The sequence below is a fragment of the Saimiri boliviensis genome, chromosome 10 (genome assembly GCF_048565385.1).
Source record: "Saimiri boliviensis isolate mSaiBol1 chromosome 10, mSaiBol1.pri, whole genome shotgun sequence".
In the NCBI taxonomy this organism is placed as follows: Eukaryota; Metazoa; Chordata; class Mammalia; order Primates; family Cebidae; genus Saimiri; species Saimiri boliviensis.
In genome coordinates this window covers 54303213-54327049 of record NC_133458.1, presented here as the reverse complement: position 1 = coordinate 54327049, position 23837 = coordinate 54303213, and the positions used below count along the sequence as shown (strand labels likewise).

At 39.3% G+C, this 23837-nt stretch overlaps 1 protein-coding gene across 1 annotated transcript in view; it reads right to left on the bottom strand.

Annotated features, from left to right (window-relative positions):
* The window catches only part of RSBN1L (round spermatid basic protein 1 like), a 106089-nt gene that overhangs the window by 31783 nt on the left and 50469 nt on the right, over nt 1-23837 (bottom strand). The window contains exon 2 of the mRNA XM_003921137.4: nt 8285-8401. Coding sequence (XP_003921186.1) covers nt 8285-8401 — 117 coding nt within the window. The remainder of the gene's footprint in view (nt 1-8284; nt 8402-23837) is intronic.

The following is a 23837-nucleotide window of genomic DNA, read 5'->3' as shown; positions in this document are numbered from 1 at the left end:
CCCTCCCACCAACTCCAATAACCTTTGTTTAGTAGTCTTTTAACCACCAAATTTTTCATAAATAATCTATGCCCTGAGTGGTTAAAAAAGAGAAAGAAATTTTTTAAATTAAAAAAAAAAAAAAAAAAAAATCAGGCCAGGCACGTTGGCTCATGCCTGTAATCCCAGCACTTTGGGAGGCCAAGGTGGGCAGACTGCTTAAGGTCAGAAGTTCAAGAGCAGCCTGGCCAACAGATTGAAACCCTGTCTTTACTAAAACCATGAAAATTAGCTGGGTGTGTTGGCGTGCAACTGTAATCCCAGCTACTCAGGAGACTGAGGCAGAAGAACTGCTTGAACATGGAGGCAGAGATTGCAGTGAGCCGAGATCATGCCACTGTACTCCAGCCTGGGTGACACAGTGAAACTCCATCTCAAAAAGAATAAAAAAAGAAAAAAGAATCATCTTGCCCAGTGTCTTTCTTTCCTTTATCACCTTACCATTCTTACTGTTTAAATTCTGGTTCTGCTTTGAATCTGATTAAATTTGCTTTCCCAGAATGTTGAAATATCAAAACCAGTAGCATTTACTCAAATCATTTTTTCTAGTCTCTCCATGATTTGACAGAATTATCCAGCTCATCCTTGATTACTTCTGAATTCCTTTATGCCATTGTCTCAAATTTTGGTCTAACAGACACGTAACGGTCTCTCATCTTGAATGCTAGAGCCATATTAACCTTTCTGTAATTTTTATATATTCTTTTATCATATTCATTCCGTAGCTAAACTGCTTTCAAGAGCTCTCAATGTCTACCTATCTCTTCAGTCTGGAATCCTAAGACAGTGCCCTCAAGTACCGCATGCTCTGGTCAAACTGCATTACTTATTTACAATTTCTTATAAAACATATCTCTACCGGCAAAGGCATTTCCTCTCCTTAAAATACCCTTGCCTTGCTTGTTACTTACCACTGAACTCCTTCCTATACATTTGATATGACTGAAAGTTTCCTGAGGCCTCCCCAGAAGCTGAGCAGATGCCAGCATCGTGCTTCCCGTACAGCCTGCAGAACCATGAGCCAATTAAATCTCTTTTCTTTATAAATTACCCAGTCTCAGTTATTTATTTATAGGAGTACAACACGGACTAATACAGAAAATTGGTACTGAGGAATGAGGCATTGCTATAAAGATATCTGACAATGTGGAAGCATCTCCCCTAGTAGAGAGATTCTCTATGAGGGTTCCATCCCTATAGCACGCTTCTGCCTGAATATCCAGGTGTTTCCATACATCCTCCGAAATCTAGGTGGAAGCTCCCAAGCCACAAGTCTTGCATTATGTGTACTGGCAGGCTTAACACCACACAGAAGTCTTATGGCTGGCACCCTTCAAATAGTGACTCAAGCTGTACCTGGGTCCCTTTGAGCCACGGCTGTAGTTGGGGTGGCTGGGGAGCAGTGAGCAGTATCCTGAGGCTGTGCAGAGCAGCAGGCCCCAGACCTGGCCCAGGAAACCATTCAGTCCTCCTAGGCTTCCAGGCCTGTGATGGGAGGAGCTGCCATGAGTTTCTCTGAAATGCCTTCTAGGACTTTTACATTGTCTTGGCTATTAGCAGTTGGCTCTTTCATTTTGTTTATGCAAATTTCTGCAGCCTGCTTGAACTCCTTCCCTGACAATTGGCTTTTCTTTTCCACCACATGACCAGACTGCAAATTTTCCAAACCATAAAGGTTTGGAAAAAGTAATGCGGGGAAATGTGGGGTTGGAGCCCCCCTACACTGAGTCTCCTCTGAGGCACGACCTAGTGGAGCTATGAGAAGAAGGCCATTGTCCTCCAGACCCTGAAATGGTAGATCCACCAAAAGCTTGCACCGTGCACCTGGAATAGCCTCAAGCTCAAGCACTCGATACCAGCCCTTGAGAGCAGCCACAGTGGCTGAAACCTGCATAGCCACAGCAGGTGGGGCTACCCAAGGCACTGGGAGCCCACCTCTTGCATGAGAGTGTCCTGGATGTGGGGAATGGAGTCAAACGGGATTATTTCGGAATTTTAAGATTTAACGACTGCCCTGCTGGGTTTCAGACTTGCACAAGGCCTGTAGCCCCTTTCTTTTGGCCAATTTCTCCCTTTTGAAACAGGAGTATTTACTCAATGCCTATACCCCCATTCTATCTTGGAAGTAACTAACTTGTTGTCTTTTATTTTATAGGCTCATAGGTGGAAGAGACTTGGCCTTGACTCAGATGAGACTTTGGACTTTGATCTTTTGGGTTAATGCTGGAATGAGTTAAGATTTAGAGGGACTGCTGAGAAGGCATGACTGAATTTTGCAATGTGAGAAGGACATGAGATTTGGGAGGCGTGAGGGGTGAAATGATATGGTTTGGATCTGTGTCCCCTCCCAAATTTCATGTTGAAATATGATCCCCAATTACAGTTGAAGGTGAGGCCTGGTGAGAGGTAACTGAATCATGGGGGTGGATTTCCCCCTTGGTGCTGTGTCGCCATAGTGAGTGACATCTGGTTAAGTGTGCAGCAGCTCCCCTATCACCACCTCTCTCCTGCTCTGGCCATGTGTGGTGTGCCTGCTTTCCCTTCACCTTCCACCATAACTGAAAGTTTCCGGAGGCCTCCCCAAAGCTGAGCAGATGCCAGCATCATGCTTCCTGTACAGCCTGCAGAACCATGAGCCAATTAAACCCCCTTTCTTTATAAATTACCCAGTCTCAGGTCTTTCTTACAGAAGTGCGAGAATGGACTGATATACCATCCATTAAAGCAGGGGTCCCCACCCACTAGGCCACAGACCAGTACTGGTTTATATCCTGTCAGAACTGGGCTGCACAGCAGGAGGTGAGCCAGCAAAGTTTCATCTGTATTTACAGCCATTCTCCATCACTCACATTACTGCCTGCACTCTACTTCCTGTTAACATCAGATTCTCATAGGAGAGTGAACCCTATTGTGACCTACGCATGTGAGGGATCTAGGCTGCATTCTCCTTCTGAGGATCTATTGCTTGATGATCTGAGACAGAGCCAAGGCAATGATATAGTGCTGGGAGCTGCTGCTGCAAATACAGATTAACAAGCTCAGGGGACCCACTGATTCTACATTATGGTGAGTTATAGAATTATTTCATTACATATTATAATGTAATCATAATAGAAATAAAGTGTATGATAAATGTATTGCCCTTGAATCATCCCAAAACCATCCCCTGTCCATCCATGGAAAAACTTTTCCACAAAATTGGTCACTGGTATCAGTAAGGTTTGGGACCACTGCATTAAAGACAACTCTTACATCCTTTCCCTCATTTCTCAAGTTCTTCACTCCTAACTCATATATTATAAAAGTTATATGTTTCACTTATAGGATACTTAAGTGTCTGTCAACACTGTATGAGTGAAACAAATAACCTCTGTATTAATTTAGAGTGAAATGACACCTCTTTTTCCATCATTATACCCCTGATGGTATCTAGCATATTGCTAAACAAGAACACTTAAAGTATGAATTAAAAAATCTATCTATCTCACTAACAGACTACATAAGGCTTATAGTTTTTTCCCTTATCGTCCTTTCAGTCAAGTTTTTGCACATATGACTACCACTAAATTCCAGCCCTGAAAACAACAAAAACTATCTCAAGTTGATAGCATTCTAAAAAAGTGAAGTTTAATGTTCAGAAATTATCTGTAATAATTCATAAAAGTGATAATTTTTAAGTATGCAATGAAGAACAATTTAGTATCATAAGAACCGAAAACAGAAACGTGTCAATGTTATTCATTACATAGGTATATGAAGTCATAAAAGGCAAAGTGTTAATTCTCCAAAGAGTCTTATCTGTAAGCAGTTGACATATATTTGAATGTTATCAGAATCAGACTTGCTGCCTAGGTATGAACTATCAAAACATCATATTTAGGCTAATTAATATCTTAAAAACAGCAAAATTAGCCAGGCATGGTTGCGTGTCCCTGTAGTCCCAGCTACTCAGGCGGCTGAGGCAGGAGAATTGTTTGAACCCAGGAAGCAGAGGCTGTAGTGGGCCCAGACTGTGCCACTGCACTCCAGACTTGGTGTCACAGTAAAACTCCATCTCAAAAAAAAAAAAGAAAAGTAAAGTAAAATGTTGATGGGAGACCCTCCCCAAAGTCACAGACAAATGCACATGGCAGACCACACACAAAGAGCAGCACAGATGTACACATGTATAGAGTCAGAGCCAGAGATAGAGTGCCAGACTGGGAGTGAAGGAATCAGAAACAGAGATGCAGATATACTTAGAGCCAGAGAAAAAAATACACTCACAGAGACAGAAAGAAGCACACACACAAACAAAGACAGCATGAGTTGTTAATGGCTTGGCTAATTATGGGGGGGTGGGGGGGAACCTTTTAAAATCATAAATTCACTGGCCTGATTCTACCACTAACTTTCGTATACTTTCTGTATTAATAAAGTGAAAAACAAAAGTTACTCAGAAAAATTGGATCTGATTTCCTATCTGATATGGTAATTTATACATATATTTATGAATTTTATATGTTTACTATAGATTTATATTCATAAAATTTGTATCTGTCTTTCTCTCCCCCCTCCATTATTATGCATAGGAAAAACAGTACTAATTAGCTTAGTTAATTTCAACTTTTGGTCCCTGGGGAATGACTTTGCTTCTTTTGCACTGCAATGCTGTCACTCTTCCAGCCATGATTTATCTACCTGTGACCTTTAGAACACTACCAATAACTTTGAACACTGACTTATTTTAACCCCCATTCTAACTGCTCACCAGCAAACTTCTTTAAAATGCTAAAATGATAAACATTTGTTCTCAAAAATACTATAATCATAACACATATTCTCACACTTTATCATTAATAAACAACACAAAAATGCCTGGAACATATTACATATGATCAGAAAAAGCAGTTGGTGAACTTTAGTATAAAATGATGAAACCCACTAAATAAGCTTTATTTCAGACTTATTTGTTCCTTTAAACTATTTTGAAAACAGAAAACGATCCAACTTTCTTAGCAAATAAACCTTTGTAACATTTTTACATTAACAAATTTTTATTGTGTATATGATTTTGTATATATTTCTGGTCAAAAAAACCTGATACCCAAGTCTCGCTCTGTCATCCAGGCTGGAGTGCAGTGGTGCAATCTCAGCTACAGCTTCTGCCTCCTGGGTTGAGGCAAGTCTCCTACCTCTGCCTTGCAAGTAGCTAAGATTACAGGTGAGCGCCACCATGCCTTGCTAATTTTTCTATTTTTAGCAGAGATGGGGTTTCACTAGGTTGGCCAGGCTGGTCTCAAACTCCTAGCCTGAAGGGGAACCCACCCAACTTAGCCTCCCAAAGTGCTGGGGTTACAGGCATGAGCCACCACATGCAGCCTACCTGATACAATTTTTTTTTTTTTTTTTTTTTGGAGACGGAGTTTCGCTCTTGTTACCCAGGCTGGAGTGCAATGGCGCGATCTCGGCTCACCGCAACCTCCGCCTCCTGGGCTTAGGCAATTCTCCTGCCTCAGCCTCCCGAGTAGTTGGGATTACAGGCACGTGCCACCATGCCCAGCTAATTTTTTGTATTTTTAGTAGAGACGGGGTTTCACCATGTTGACCAGGATGGTCTCGATCTCTCGACCTCGTGATCCACCCGCCTCGGCCTCCCAAAGTGCTGGGATTACAGGCTTGAGCCACCGCGCCCGGCCACCTGACACAATTTTTAAGAAAAACTTGGAGGAAATGAATTGGTATGGAATAGTTAGCATCTATTTTAGATTCAAATGCCATCATCCATCAATGCTTGTATATACCACAGCTTGCAACATTATTTTTATCAGAAGAAAAAAATTATAAGGATAGAATAAAAGTTGCAGGCCACAAAGAAAAAAGCGGAACACAGTATTAGATGCAAGTATATTTGCCCCCAGCAAACTAAATGATTTGTTGCTCCAAGTCACCAACAACAAAAGATGCCTTTCCCCACCATCACCACAGGCTCACTTGGGAAATGGCTCCATATATTAAGCAAATTCTTTTTGGTAGATAGTAACACATAACACTCAGTGCTTTCAATGAGACAAGTACTCTTATCCAAATGAATCGTGTTTATTCACGTAATTATCTATGTACTACAAACTGAGGAGAGGAGATAGTTTGGTTTTGTTGCTTTTTAATCACAAAGTTAGTCTCTCACATATGGTTACAAGAAAGATTCATATCTACTTACTACGTACCTGTGAGCCAGATGCTATACTTGGCACATATCTCATACTCTCCCTCATTTAATCTTGGTAACACTGTTTAAGGCAGTAATTAAATTATTACTTACCTCCACTGAGAATACATTTTCCCTAAATTTTTCCATGGTCATCCCAGAAGTCACAAATTAATTTCCACATCTATCTCATTATTTTACCCTAATCATCACTAGTTTCAGTTTAACTCAGTTCAAAATATCACCTAAATTTTTGTCTACTTCAAAGTTAATACTTTAAAAAAAAAAAAGTCTCAACTTTTAGGCTGTTTTAAATTTTATTTCCATGTATAATCTCTGGATCCACATTATTCACATTACGTTAGGAATCCAGCATTCAAACAAGAATGTATGAGGCTTTCATAAAATATTTCTAAAATACATTCCTTCTCAGTGACAGTATTTATAGCATTGCATTTTCAAATGAATAAGAAAACTATTTGATTAAACCAGGGTAAAAAAAGGGCCATTTGACTAAACAACGTTAAAGTTAAGTAGACTTTTTTCTTTTTAATTGAGACTGAGGCTGCTCTATGGCCCAGGCTAGAATGCAGTGGCATGATCTCAGCTCACTGCAACTACCGCCTCCCAGGTTCAAGCGATTCTTGTGTCTCAGCCTCCCAAGTAGCTGGTATTACAGGTACCCACCAGCATCCCCGGCTAATTTTTATATTTTTAGTAGAGACAGGGTTTCACCATGTTGGTCAGGCTGGTCTCAAACTCCTGACCTTAAGTGATCTGCCCACCTTGGCCTCCCAAAATGCTGGGATTACAGGAGTTAGCCACTGCATCTGGACTTAAGTACACTTTCAAGCATTCATCGCTAGCTGCTGTACAGGACTAGGGTGATTATATTCAATTCCTGCCCCAAAGGCTTACAATCTAACTAGACAACACATATAGAATACACTGGCAAAAGAAACAGAACGAAAGGATCATGAGCATTAACTAAGCAGCAGTTCTGATGTATTTCTTCAAGGTTGAAAGAATATCATAGAAAATAAAGTTCTCACATGTAGAAACAGACAACGAACATCTGAAAACATGACAAAGCATGCAATGAAAACATAGAATCTAATGCTCTTTATCCTAAAGAATATAAACTACCAGTTATTTTGTTACATCTGTAGTGCTGTGGTCTTTCCCCACCTAAGCAAACATAAAGCCCTATCAATAATTTAGTTCATTATGAAATTAATCAAGGTCAACATGTTCTGATCATCAAATGTCAACTTGATAGGACTAGCGAATTTGCTAGCTAGTGAATGTGCTAATTGTCTAACAATCAAATTCCACTGATTCTTCTTACCTTGACATCTGAGTGAATTTAAGACTATCCTTATATCTATTCGACCGCAAGTTCTCTCTTTACAAATTGAGGCTTATTGATAGGATTTGTAGTATACTTAATACCCAATCACCTACCCCCAAAATTCTTCTCCCCACCCACTCTCATATAAAAACAGCAAATGAATGCAATTGTAACAAACAACTGTAACAGAGAAAAAGAAAATAAAACAAAGATATTCTTAAACATATAAGAAACATATCCCTTCTGATTTAGCTTAGAGCAAAATGTTCCCTCTAAATCCTAGACTATGATATGGTGATCACAGTCAAATATTTTTAAGAAAATCACTTCCTGTACCATCTCTTATCATACTAAAAATTGCTTTGGCGAGTTTTCTTAATTTCTTCCTTTTAATTTAGGTTATCTAAATATGAGTAAAACCAGTAATGCAAACATAGAATTAGATAACTTATTTTTAAATAATTGAAGAAATTAAATTTAATTAATAAAACTTAATAACTTTTTAATGGCTCACTAAATATATACTATAAGACATGTCACCATACAGATTAGAATGCTCCATTGTTACATTTACTTTTCATTTCCTCATTATTGTTTATTCTCCACAAAATTCAGCACCAAATAACATTTCTTATTTTATTCACTTAGCCAATACAGACACTAAACAGTACAATTAAGTAGAACTAAAATCACTGAATAAAACTTACTTTTCAGCAAAATCTTTACTTCTCCATTCTCTTTCTTGATCTCATTCATTACTTTATGTTTCTTTTTCTCTCTCTCTTTTTCTTTGTCTCTCTCTTTAATTTTGTCTTTGATTTTATCTGGAAAACAAAGGAAATATTTAAAACAAAAAAATTACAATTTTTAAAATCTGCACCCACTATAGGTAATTTTTAAAATCTGCACACACTAGAAATTACAATGCACAAATAAAATCAGAATGCCTTTTCTTTTTCCTCCCAGGTTTTGAGGAATATTTCTAAATTTCCTTCCTTACTGAATATGAAATACATATTGTGAAAATTTATCATTATACATTTCAATCTAAGTATTTTTCATTTACTTCATGTCAACAAAAATATTAAATTTATTTCAAATTACTTAACTAACTTTAGTTGAAGCGACAGCTACAGTGGAAAAGTGCTACTGTTGAAATTGAGCATCTACGGATGAATAACGTAACAGATAAACTACTTGATCTTAGTTACCTAATCTGTAAGATGGTAACTGATACCTTCCTCATATGGTTACTATATGGATTAAATGAAAAAAGATGTAAAATGACTATGTATATACAAGACGAGCTGTTGGTTCCCTTACCCGTGGCTCCTTTCAAAAACAGTATGACTCAATATGACTACCTGGTGATATTGTAATATTTAAATAAAGGGTTTAATAACTCTAGGGATCATTCAGTTGCATTCTAAAAATTCAAGCAAAATATCTGATATCCTGTAAAATTATTCTTTGTTCAAATGACTTCCTATGCACCCAGCAAAGGACAAAATATAGAGAAAGATATAAAAATAATAACATAAACCTTTGCCCTCAAAAAGCTTATTATTGATTACAAAATCAAGATGGAAGTACACAAGAACTGTGAAATATCCAGGAATATAGTTGAGATTATACAGTATATATGCATACTGCATAGTCTCTTAAAAATCACTCCTTATTTTCCTTTCTATAAATACTACCATAATCCAGGTTCTAATCATGTAATGATTAGATTACTGTCTATGTAAGTACTGTCCTGATCTAGACAGTAAACTAAATCTGAATTGATAAACAATTTTATTAATTTTAATAAAACCTTTACTTAACCCAAAAGGTACAAAACATTATAGTTTTAACATGGAACTAGCATTTTTAAATTGTGAGATTTTACAGTTTTCTCTAAGATTTCAAAATCTAATGTGTATTTACATTTATGACACATCTTAATTTGAAACTAGTTCCACTTTAAGTGTTTAATAGTCACACGAAACTAGTGGCTACCATACTTAATAGCACAGGTCCAGACTACTGAAATAAATTTTCAAAAAATTAAATCCACGTGATTAATAAACGTTTTTAAACTTTATTCATTAATAATAATATACAAATTAAAAGACAATATTTTCACCCATAAAACCGACAAAGTGGTTTTTTTGGTTTCTTTTTTTAAGTGAAAATACTCCAAGCATATGAGAGCACAGCAAATAAAAACAGGAATTCACTGACTCAACAAACATGTAGCCTAAGAAAAATGTTAGGGATATGGGGTGAATAAACTAGATAAAGTCCTTATCTGTTCCCATATAACTTAACTTCTGGAATAAATTAAAGTGTTCCCACATTTCTGAATGGTTTGTTACTCTATTTTCTGCTGTTAAAGTCCTTGAAATCCCGTTGCAGGCTGCCATCCACCTATTACACAATGTTACTCCAGGTCAGGCGCAGTGGCTGACATCCGTAATCCCAGCACTTTGGGAAACCAAGGTGCGTGGATCACCTCAGGTCAGGAGTTCAAGACCAGCCTGGCCAAAATGGGGAAACCTCATCTCTACTAAAAATACAAAAATTAGCTGGGCGCGTTGGCAGGTGCCTGCAATCCTAGCTACTTGGGAGGCTGAAGCAGGAGAATCGCTTGAACCTGAGAGGCACAGATGCAGTGAGCTGAGATCATGCCACTGCACTCCAGCCTGGGTGGCAAAGTGAGACATGTTCTTTGGGGGAAAAAATAAAAGTTACTCCAAATAGGTGGAGCTTAGACACATTATATAAGATAGTATTTCCTAAGCAACAAAACTTTTAACAAAATGAACTATTTATATATCACTTAAAATTACAACTGAAGAAAAGTCATCTAAAATGTCTCCAAATTTCTCTTTCCAACCATTCGTGTTAATCTTATCAACTTGAAAGTATTTTAATAACTATTAAACTTTATTAAAGTATAATATTAACACAGTAAAATGAAGATACTTGTGAAACAGCACTCCAAAACTCTTCCAGTCTTTATACAGCATCCCAAAAGGTACTCGCAATCCTGACTTGTAACCATACAGGTAAAAGTAACTATAAACTTTTTTTTTTCTTTTCAGACAGAGTCTTGCTCTGTGTCACAGGCTGGAGTGTAGTGGCATGACCTCAGCTTATTGCAAACTTCAACTACTGGGTTCAAGCAATTCTCCTGCCTGAGCCACCATGTAGCTGGGATTACAGGTGCACGCCATCGCACTTGGCTAATTTTTGTATTTTTAGTAGAGATGAGGTTTCACCACGTTGGCCAGGCTGGCCTTGAACTCCTGATCTCAAGTGATCTGCACACCCTGGTATCCCAAAGTGCTGGGATTACAGGCGTGAGCCACCACGCTCAGCCAACAACTATAAACTTTTAATGGCATATATTTAGAATATAAGCCTACAACAATCACAAAACATAAATATTTTTCAGAATAAAATTAAACTAGCTTCTAGGGAAATAAAATTATCACACACTGACTCAATTATTTTTAAACTTTAGAAGTATACATGCATTACAAAAACAAACTGAAAGATAACCCAAAGTATTAAAAGACATTATTTTTAATTATTTAATTAAATATTGAATATATTTAACTTATTTAACACTTAAAATTCCACTATTTAAGATGGAAGTTTTCTAAGATTCTGCAATGGACACATATTAGTTTCATAACCCAGGAAAAGGAATCTTGGAATATGCACTCAGGTATATTAAATAATTCAAGTACAGCTGCAGGTATGAAGTCATTATATGAAAAACATGTATAGAAACAATGGCATAGCCAAGACAGGAGTTATGGACAACATAACCGCAGTTACCCCTCTTGACATCAAAACATCCTCGAAAAAACAAATAATCCTATTTATATATAAACAAAGGGCATTTTTTGTGACATCACTTCTTTCCTTGACCCACACACCTATGTTGCTCTCACTACTTATCCTTTCAACCTACCTTTCACCCTTCTTAGAATTTTTCCACTTTTTGGCAGAGCCTATTCTTTTTCAAATTCCAATCATTTTCTTTATTTTTTCCTTAATTGAGACAGGGTCTCACTATGTTGCCCAAGTTAGTCTCAAACTCCTGGGCTCAAACAATCCTCCTGCCTTGACCTCGCAAAGTGCTGAGATTATAGGCATAAGCTATCATACCCACCCCAAAATCCAACCTTAAATGCCTCCATTAAACTTCCTGTAATCATGTTACATGGCACAGCTAAGATAAAGTGAGATGCCTACAAACTCAGGAGACCTAGGTTCAAGATTATGCTCTGCAACCTTGATAACTGATAAACTTTCAGATCTCCAGATGCAGCTGTAAAATGGTGTTTGTGTAAAGATTAAATAGAAAATACATACCAAAGCAGTTTGTAAAGATACAAGCCTTACAAATGTAGAATAGTATCTATGCCTATTTACCTATAAGATTGGTACCCGTAATACCAAAAAAAGAAATTCTGGCCATAATTCAGACCACTGTATATAAAATCAAATCTGACATTAACGGATCATAGTATATGCCTTTTAAAAGCCACCTCTGGCCAGGCATGGTGGCTCACACCTGTAATCTCCACACTATGGTAGGCCGAGGCAAGCACATCACCTGAGGTCAGGAGTTCCAGACCAGTATGTACAACATGCTGAAACGCCATTTCTATAAAAAATACAAAAATTAGCCAGGCGTGGTGGCATGTGCCTGTAATCCCAGCTACTCAGTAGGCTGAGGCAGGAGAATCACTTGAACCCAGGAGGCGGAGGCTGCAGTGAGCAGAGATCGCATCACTGCACTCCAGCATGGGCAAAAGAGCAAGACTCTGCCTCAAAAAATACTAGTAATAATAAAAGCCACTTCTAGGCCAGAGGCGGTGGCTCATGCCTGTAATCCCAGCACTTTGGGAGGCCAGGGAGGATGGATCATGAGGTCACGAGTTCAAAACCAGCCTGGCCAACATGGCAAGACCCCCTTTCTACTAAAAATACAAAACATTCACCAGGCATGGTGGTGGCCGCCTATAGTACCAGCTATCCGGGAGGCTGAGGCAGAGATTGCTGGAACCCAGGAGGCGAAGGATGCAGTGATCCGTGATGGCACCACTGCACTCTAGCCTGGGTGACAAGAGTGAGACTCTGTCTCAAAAACAAACAAACAAAAACGAAAAGAAAAAACCACTTCTAGATCTTTACACATAGAAGTGGTAAGATGGAAAACAGCGCCCTAGCATCACTGTATACTATAATATATTACTCCTAACAGACTAGAATTCTTAGTCAGTTTTTAATTTCTTTCTGTGACCAAGAATTTGTTTAGTTTTATCCTTCACAGTCTAATCTCAGGCTTAGAAAAAATTCATAACTGACCTCATCACAATTCTCAGAAAAAAAGAATTCTGCCACCATAAAAGCAAGAAACCATCTGTTTGAAAAGTCAAACTAAATAGAAGGATTACACATTGTATTTAAAAATAAAAAGAGAAATCATGACTATGTGTTATTGGCAAAAAGAATACACAAATAGATAAATGGAACAAAATAGGGAGTCCATAAATAGATCCACTTAAATATAATCAACTTATCTTAAGTAATGGCTATATAATGGAGATAAAACAGTCTTTTTCAACAAATGGTAATGGAACAACTGGATGTACACATAAAAAAAAAATCTAAATTAGGACACGTGGTATGTGCTAGAAAATAACACAGAAGAAAATCTAGATGACCAAGGATTTTGGCAATGACTTTTTAGATTCAGCACCAAAGGCACAATAGATTAAAGATGTAGCTAGTAAAGGGTTATTATTCAAAAAAAGATAACTCTTAAAACTCACTAATAAGAAAACAAATAATTTAAAATGGACCAGGCTGGGCACGGTGGCTCAAGCCTGTAATCCCAGCACTTTGGAAGACTGAGGCAGGCAGACTGCTGGAGCTCAGGAGCTCAAGACCAGTCTGGGCAACATGACGAAACCCATCTCTACTACAAGTACAAAAATTAGCTGGGCACAGTGGGGGCATGCCTATAGTCCCAGCTACTCGGGAGGGTGAGGTGGGAGGTTTAGGTGGGAGAATCACTTGAGCTGGAAGGCAGAGGTTGCTGGGAGCCAAGATTGTGCCACTGCACTCAAGCCTGGATGAACAAATAAGACCCTGTCCCCCTCCCCCCATAAAAAGTATCAAAGACCTTAACAGACACCTCAACAAAGAAGATATACAGGTGGCAAATAAGCATCTTACAAGATACTCAACACCTGAGGTCATCAGGGAAACACAAATGAAAACAACGAGATACCACTACACACTTATTAGAATCACCAAAATCCAGAACACTGACAACACCAAATGCCCAAAAATACAGTGCAAGAGGAACTATCACCTGCTGCTGGTGGGAATGTAAAATGGTATAGCCACTCTGGAAGGCTATTTAGCAGTTTATTATAAAACTAAACATGTTCCAGCAATCACAGTCTTTGGTATTTATCTAAAGGAGCTGAAAACTTATTTCTACACAAAAATCTTTACAATATTTATAGCAGGTTTACTCATAGTTCACAAGACTTGGAAGCAACCATGATGGGTGGGTAAACAAACTGGTACATTCAGACAATGGAATATTCTCCAGTACTAAAAAGAAATGAGCTATCAAGACATGCAAAGACATGGAAGAAATGTAAACACATACTAAGTAAAAGAAACAGTGTGAAAAGGATACATAATGTATGCTTCTAACCATATGACACTCTGGAAAAAGCAAAACTATGGAGACTTTAAATTAAAAGATCAGTCATTGCCAAGGCATAGTGGGGAGGGAGGGATAAATAGGCAAAACACAGAGGATTTTTCAGACAGTTAAAATACTCTGTACGATATTATGGTGGATACATGTCACGATACGTTTGTCCAAACCCATGAAAATTTATAACATCAAGAGTGACCCCTAATGTAAACTACAGACTTCGGGGTGGTAACAATATGTGAGTGTAGGTTCATCAGTTGGAACAAATATACCACTCTGGTAGGGAATGTTAATAATGGGGAAAGGCTATGCATGTGTGGAGGGACAGCGTATATGAGAAGTCTGTACCTTCTGTTCAGTTTTGCTGTGAGCCTAAAGTTGGTCTAAAAAATGAAGTTAATTTTTAAAGGTATAACTCAATAATTACAAAGGGAGATGGGGGGAACAGATGCAAACAGATCTGTGATATAGTCTAAACACAAACAGCCAAAAGGAATATTAGAATGGAAGAAAGGAAAAGAAATAAATGACTGAGTTACTATCAACACAAAACAAAAAAGAAATGATGTATGTGGAAAAATAAACGTGGGCTAAATACATACTTTTTAAACACATATAAAGTATGTGTTTAGCCCACACATGAAAGTTGAGATATAAAAAAAACCTCATTAAAATAATTTTGTTTGAGACAGGGTCTTGCTCTGTCACCTGGGCTGGAGTGCAGTGGATGATCACAGCTCACTGCAGCCTTCACCTCCCAACTCAAGCAATCCTCCCACCTCAGTCTCTCAAGTAGCTGGGACCAGAGGCGCACACCATCGCACCCAGCTAATTTTTAAAATTTTTGTTGAGACAGGGTCTCACTGTGTTGCCCAGGCTGGTCTTGAACTCCTGTGCTCAAGCAACCCACTTACCTCAGCCTCCCAAAGGGCTGCAATTACAGGGGTAAGGCACTGCACCCAGCCTAAAATAATTTTAAACAAAATATAAATGGGAATTTCAGACATATGGTCAATTTCTGATTTAGCAGTATACGCCACATATGCTTCAGTATAATATGTATTTCATTCACCCAATACATTCTATTAAGCATGTATGTGTTTAGGAAATAAAGATGAATAATAATACTGCACTAAGAATCTTACTGTCGCCGGGCGCGGTGGATCACGAGGTCAAGAGATTGAGACCGTCCTGGTCAACATGGTGAAACCCCGTCTCTACTAAAAATACAAAACATTAGCTGGGCATGGTGGTGTGTGCCTGTAGTCCCAGCTACTCAGGAGGCTGAGGCAGGAGAATTGCCTGAACCCAGGAGGCGGAGGTTGCAGTGAGCCGAGATCGTGCCATTGCACTCCAGCCTGGGTAACAAGAGCGAAACTCTATCTCAAAAAAAAAAAAAAAAAAAAAAAAAAAGAATCTTACCATCAACAAATACCAGTTGATTCTTATTGTAACTACCACTTTGGAACACCAGTTCTTACTAAGAAAAATAATCTGTTTCATCTGGTTTTCATAAGATTCACTAGTCTCTACTATTTATAAAAGTCATCAGGGCTCCCAAGGTAAATCGGTGGTAGACACTGCCTTCACTTGTGTTCTCACCTTGCAGCTATGGGGCCCCCAGAAACCTTAGAGAAATCATTGTTCACCACCCCCTTCCAACTGCAGCCATACAGATCCCAAAATGAGGGCAGAAAATCAGATTCAAGAAAGCTGGTAACTCTTACATAGAATAAATAAAAAGAATTCCACACATAAAAACACCACAATGGAAGCTGCAAAACAGCTAAAAACAAAGAGAAGACTATAAAAGAAATGGAAGGAAAAAACAGACTATATTTAAAACAGCAAGAGTCCGTTTTTTGACTTCTCAACAGCCACAATAGAAGCCAGCAGAGTATTTTCAACATGCTAAAATATCAGGAAAGTGGCATAATCAAAATGGCAGAACAGAAGTCATCTGGCTTCACTCTCCCCCATAATAAACCAAAAACAAATATCCAGAATTAAGACTATTGCTAGCAATATCCCAGAACTCAAACCTGAGGTATAGATGATCTCCAGGGTCACAGGGAAATTTAAAACTCCAAACAGATGGTAAGAGAAACCAACTTCTGTGATTTCCCCTCCCCAAATCTGCGAGGCACCCCATGGAAAAATCCCCTAAGACTCCATGTTTTATATTGGAAAAAGTAAGAATGAGGCAGCCAGCCAAGCTTCTTCACTATCTTGGGTTCTCCTGCAGGAAAACCATTCCTGATTTAATCCACAAGAAGCATTGTAAGTGCCTGCAGCATGAAAAAGTCCTGAGAGCGGCGAGAGAAAAAGAGGGGAAGGCAGGACTAGAAATCCCCAGGAAACTCTGATGGTTATCTCAGCCAAAAACGATGCCAAATCAGGGTGGCTGTTAAGCAGCACCACACCACAGGAGGCAAGCTCCACGGGTCTTCTGGGCACCAACCTGTGGCCAGCCCTCCCACACAGCCGGAGTATCCTCTTTAGGACCAACTCCCCCGTGCCCTGCCCCCACCCGCCAGTGGGGATAGGCAGTCCTCTGAACACTTGCCCCAGCTGAAGCAAACTTGGGCTTACCGCGCCATCTAGTGGTGAAAAAGAGGCAGCAATCTGACATTAAAGATTCAACAGGCAACTGCACAAAACTACTCAGCAAACATACTCTAGAGTAGGACCAAAACAAGCCAGAAGCCAGACACTGAAGACTAGAATACATAACTAATCCTTCAGTGCAAAACCACACACATAAGACCACAAGACACAAGAGCAAACAGGCAGCCATCACCTCCCCAAAGCGAGAAGCAAGGGACCAACCCTAACATGACAGCAACAGGTTAGCTCTCAGATCAAAACTTCAAAATGGCAGTTTTAAGGAAACTCAGACAACTCCAAGATAACACATAAAAGCAATTTAGGAATTTATCAGAGAAATTTAACAAAGATATTGAAATAATGGAAAAAAATCAAAAAAATCCTCAAAGTGAGAAATACATTTGCTGAAATGAAAAATGCACTACAGGCTCTGAAGAGCAGAAAGGATAAAGCAGAAGAAAGAATCCATGAACTCAAAGACAAACTATTTAAAAACACACAGAAGAGGGCCGAGCACAGTGGCTCACACCTGTAATCTCAGCACTTTGAAAGGCTGAGGCGGGCGGATCATGATGTGAAGAGATCGAGACTATCCTAGCTAACATGATGAAACCCCATCTCTATTAAAAATATAAAAATTAGCCAAGTGTTGTGTTAGGTGCCTGTAGTTCCAGCTACTCAGGAGGCTGAGGCAGGGGAATTGCTGGCAGAGGTTGCAGTGAGCTGAGACTGTGCCACTGCACTCCAGCCTAGTGAAAGAGTGAGACTCCGTCTCAAAAAAAGAAAGGACACAGAAGGGAAAAAAGAAAAGAATGAAAAGGAACAAAGCATGCCTACAAGATATAGCAAATAACCTCAAAACAAATCTAAGAATAGTTTCAAGGAGTGGAGAAATAAGAAGGGGCAGAAAGCTTGTTTTAAAAAATAATCCTTTTCAATTGTGTTTGCAGCCACCACCACACCAGTGTCACTCTCTAAGGCCAGCATCACCTCTAGTTCACAGAGCTCCAGCCTAAGGAAAGGTAAGTAAGGGGGTCTCTATACCATGGTGCCTACAAAGCCGACTGCCTCCAAATCAACCTGGTGGTAAAGCAGCCAGGAGGTCGCTCACTAGAGTTTGCCATCTACTGGAAGGGTGAAGAAACATCATCATCACAGGCCTTGGTACTCCATGAAATTACACGTTATTAAAAGTCCACGGAACCAGTGATTCGCAAACTTCCCTTCCAGCATCTGGTGCAAGAAATTGCTCAGGACTTTAAAACAGATCTATGGTTCCACAGTGCAGTTATTGGTGCTTTCCAGGAGGCAAGTGAGGCTGAATTGGTTGGCCTTTTTGAAAACACCAACCTGTGTGCTATCCATGCAAAATGTGTAACAATTATGCCAAAAGGAGTGGGCGCGATGGCTCATGCCTGTAATCCCAGCACTTTGGGAGGCCGAGGCAGGTGGATCATCTGAGGTTAGGAGCTCGAGACCAGCCTTGCTAACATGATGAAACCCAGTTTCCACTAAAAATACAAAATATTAGCCCGGTGTGGTGGTGCGCACCTGTAACCCAGTTAGTCAGGAGGCTGAGGCAGGAGAATCGCTTCAACCTGGAAGGCAGAGGTTGCAGTGAGCTGAGATCGCACAACTGCACTCCAGCTTGGGCAACGAGAGCAAAACTCTGTCTCAAAAAAAAAAAAAAAAAAAAAAAAATTATGCCAAAAGACATCCAGCTAGCACACTGCTAATATGTGGATGTACTATCCATACTCACACTGCTAAAAAGAATTACCTGAGATCGAGCAATTTATAAAGGAAAAAAGGCTTAATTGACTCACAGTTCCACATGGCTTGGGAGGCCTCAGGAAACCTACCATCATGGGGAAGGAGGAAAAGCAAGCACCTTCTTCACAAGGTGCCAGGAGAGAGAGAATGAAGGGGGAATTGTCAGACACTTCTAAACCATCAGACCTCGTGAGAACTCGCTCTCTATCATGAGAACAGCATGGAGAAAACTGCCCCCATAATCCAATCACCTCCCACAAGGTCCTTCCCTCAAAAGGTGTGGATTACAATTCAAGATGAGTTTTGGGTGGGGACACAGAGCCAAACCATATTAATGGAGAATATGCTTAAGACTTCACTATGATGGGAAACATTTCATTCTCAAAAACAAAACAAAACAAAAAAAAACTCTTTTTCCTGTTATAGGTAGTTCTGAAAGTTACTTCCCCCCCTCCTCGTGGGGTCAAAGGTAGTTAAGTATATGATCGCAAGTAGAAAAACAGGTAACAGAAATCAGGTACTGGCAGTTTTTCCATTTCCATTTGTATTTGAATTAATACAAATGCAGCCACGTAAAGCATTAATGCAAGTCAAAATGTTTCAGTGAACAAGTTTCAGCGGTTCAACTTTAGAATAATTAAAAAGAAACATATTAAATTTTTCTGGAAAATAAAAAATAAAACATAAACCCGGAAAACTTTCTAAACCTAGGGAAAGATACAAGTGTCCAGACACAGGAAGGTCAGAGATCACCAAACATACTCAACCAAAATAAGACTACCCCAAGAAATATCAAATTCTCAGAGAAAGGACAAAGAAAGGATTTTAAAAAGCAGTAAGTGAAAAGAAGCAAATATATAAAGAGCTCCAATTAGTCTGACAATAAACTTCTCAACAACAACCATACATGGAGGGAGTAGGAAAACATATTCAGAAGCTCTTCAATCTGAAACAACAGGGTACTTACAAAAAAAGATTGAAGGTATACAACTCATGGGTAAAAGTACACAAATTCAGAATACAGTGTATAATCCACTCATGAAGAATAATAAGTAACTTGGCTGGGCACAGTAGCTTGTGCCTATAATCCCAGCACTTTGGAAGGCCGAAGTGCGCAGAATGCTTGAGGTCAGTAGATCGAGACCAGTGTGGTCAATATGGTGAAACCCTGTCTCTACTAAAAATAAAAAAATTAGTCAGACATGGTGGCATGCGCCTGTAATCCAGCTACTTGGGTGGCTGAGGCAGGAGAATTGCTTGAACACAGGAGAAGGAGGCTGCAGTTAGCCAAGACTGCACCAGTGAACTCCAGTCTGGGAAACAGAGTAGGTAAGACTCCGTCTCAAAAAATAGTAACATATAAATCAGAAATAACCATGGCAACCTGTTCAGAGATGGGCAGTATGGCTCACGCCTGTCATCTCAGCACTTTGAGAGGGCCAGGCGAGTGGATCATGAGGTCAGAGGTTCAAGACCAGCCTGGCCAAGATGGTGAAACCCAATCTCTATTAGAAATACAAATATCAGCCAGCGCAGTGGCAGGCACCTGTAATCCCAGCTACTCGGAAGGCTGAGGCAGGAGAATTGCTTGAATCCAGTGGGGCAGAGGTTGCAATGAGCTGAGATCACGCCATTGCACTCCAGCCTGGGCGACAGAATAAGACTCTGTCTCAAAACAATAAATAAAAATAAGATAAATAAAAAGTAAAATTTAAAAAAAAGAAATGGGTAATATGAAAAGATCAACATTAAGAAAAAGTCACAGTGTGATGGAAACTGAGTTAAAGATTTTTGTTGTTGTTTTGTTTTGTTTTTAGTTTTTCCTTAGTTTGCTTCTGATCAAAGTTAGTTGACATCTGTTTAAAATAACTTGCGGCCAGGCACAGTGGCTCATGCCTGTAATCCCAGCACTTTGGGAGGCTGAGGGGAGCAGATCACCTGAGGTCGGGTGACCAGCCTGACCAACATGGAGAAACCCATCTCTATTAAAAATACAAAATTAGCCGGGCGTGGTGACACATGCAAATCCTAGCTACTTGGGAGGCTGAGGCAGGAGAATCACTTCAACTCAGAAAGTGGAGGTTGCGGTGAGCCAACATGGCACCATTGCATTCTAGCCTGGGCAACAAGAGCAAAACTCTATCTCAAAAAAGAAAAAAAAAAAAGAGAGAAAAGGCTGGGCATGGTGGCTCATGCCTATAATCCCAGCACTTTGGGAGGCCAAGGCAGGTGGATCACAAGGTCAAGAGATCAAGACCATCCTAGCTAACATGGTAAAACCCTGTCTCTACTAAAAATACAAAAATTAGCTGGACACAGTGGCGTGTGTCTGCAGCCCCAGCTACTTGGGAGGCTGAGGCAGAATAGCTTGAACACAGAAGGTGGAAGTTGCAGTGAGCCAAGATCACGCCACTGCACTCCAGCCTGGCGACAGAGTGAGACACCCTTTAAAAAAATAAAAAAAATTTGTTATTTCTAGATGTTTTTGCAAGCCCCCGACAGTAACCACAAAGCAAAAACCTATCATAGATACTCTTTAAAAAAAAAAAAAAAAAAAAGCAATGAATTAAAACATACTACTAGAGAAAAATCACTTAAACACAAAGAAAAACAGTAAGAAAGAAGAGAGGAAAACAACCAGAAAATGAGCAATGAAATGTCAGTGGCAAGTCCTTATCTATTGAAATAAACATTGAATAAAAATTGACTGAACTATTCAATTAAAAGACAAAATTGTCTGGAAGCCAAAACGAGTAGAATGCTTGAGCCCAGGCACTGAAGACCAGTCTGACAACATCGTTAGACTCCCGTCTCTATAAAAAACACAAAAATCAGCCGGGCAAGGTAGTACATGCTTGTAGTTCCAGCTAGTAGGTAGGCTGAAGTAGGAGGACCACCTGAGCCCCGCAAGCATAGGTTATAGTGAGCCGAGATGGCACCACTGCACTCCAGCCAGGGTGACATAGTGAAAGACCCTTTAAAAACTGGGGGGGCAAGGAAAAGAAAAAATTAGCCAGACATGGTGGCATGCACCTTTAGACATCACTAATCATCAGGAAAATGCAAATTAAAACCATGAGATATCATCTCACTGAAGTTAGAATGGCTTTTATCAAAATGACAAAAAAAATAACATGCTGGCAAGGATGCAGAAAAAGGAGAACACTTGCACATTGTTGTTGGAAACGTAAACTAGTACAACCAATATGGAAAACAGAGTGTAGGTTCCTCAAAAAATAACTACCATAGATCTGATCCAGTAATCCTACTGTTGAGTATATACCCAAAAGAAAGGAAATCAGTATAGCAAAGAGATATCTGCACTTCCATGTTTATTCCACTATTTACAATAGCCAAGATAGGGAATCAACCTAAGGTTTCATCAACAAATGAATGGATAAAGAAAATGTGATACATATACACAATGGAGTAAACTTTTTTTTTTTTTAACATGTAAGTGACTGTAAATTTCAAGTAATGCTAAATCTCCACATAGTGAATGTTCTTGCTTCACACTGTGACCCCCAAATGAGCCCATGTTTGGCACAGGGTACAATCTTTCCCCTAAGTGCTCTATAGGACAGGCACTTATTTGGAGTTGAGACATACAAACAATTGGTCAGATTAGAGTCTTCCCCCTGAACTTACATCAGTCACACCTTCTGTTAGAATCTAGAAACACACCATGGAAAATTTAGGAAAGCCAGTGACTCTCATAGTTAAGATAAGAGATACCTCTTTTACATTTACTTGATGTCAGCAACCTCACCAAGGTAATAGAGGACTCTTCATTTAAACTGAGGGGGATCCCTGGTTAGCTAATTGGAGAAAAAGGATTAAGTCTGTGAAGGTTTACATATGATCCTAAACATAGGTTTACACTCTATGATCCTAAAAAGAGAAGGAAATCCCATCATTTGCAGCAATGTGAATGGAACCGTTAGGCACTATGTAAAATAAAATAAGGCAGGCACAGAAATTCTGCATGTTCTCACTCATATGCAAGAACTTAAAAAGTGGATCTAATGAAGGTAGAGAGTTGATTAGTGGTTACCAGCAGCCAGGAAGGGCAGGAGGAAGGGAAGGATGAAGACAGGTTGACTAATAAGTAAAAACCACAGTTACAGGAGCCAGGCTCATACACAAGTAATCCCAGCTACTCAGGAGGCTGAGGTATGAGAATCACTTGAGGCAAGGAGTTTCACAACAGCCTGAGTAACATCATGACATCCACATCTCTTTAAAAATGTTCGGCTTTTAAAAAAATTAGCTGGGTATGATGGCACATGCCTAAAGTCCAAACTACTCAGGTGGATCCCTTGAGTCCACAAGTTCAAGGATGAAGCGAGCTATGATCCTGTACTGCAACTCTAGCTTGGTTGACAGAGTAAGACCCCATCTCTAAAAAAAATAAAAATAAACCCAATGGGAGGATCACTTGAGCCCAGGAATTTGAGGCTGCAGTGAGCTACAGCCATGCCACTGCATTCCAGCCTGGATGACAGAGTAAGACCCTGTTTCTAAAATAAATATCAAAAAACAAGCCTGAGAAACACAGCAAGATCCTGTCTCTACAAAAACCTTTTTAAAAAAAATTACCCAGGCATGGTGGTACACACCTGTAGTTCTAGCTACTCAGGGGGCTGCAGTGATCTACCATGGTGTCATGGCACTCCTGCCTGGGTGACAGAGCAACACCCTATCTCTAAAAGAAAAACTAGAATAAATATCTCAACAATCCATTTAGCTGGAAACTTCAGAATTATCTCCCAGATATCAGAAGACTGCCATTTTTTAACCATTCTCGTGACTTTTTAAAATGTACTACATACTTCCCTGCTTCCTAAAATATAAGAAAAATATCTTCATTATGACAAAAATTTTAACTCTCATCATTCTCATATTGATAACCCCAAAAATAGGGGGAAAAAAAATTTAAAAATCATTCAAAACTAAGAATTTGTTGTTGAGACTCATTTCATTTTATTCTTTCTCTTAATTCTCAGATGTCATTTATCACTACAGGAATGAGAGGTAACAGCTCTAACTTTTGGCAATCACCTACAGGCCCATTCTCATTTTTTTCTGTGCTAAGAAACAAGGTCCATTAGTACTATGCTGTAGAGTAATCAGGTTAT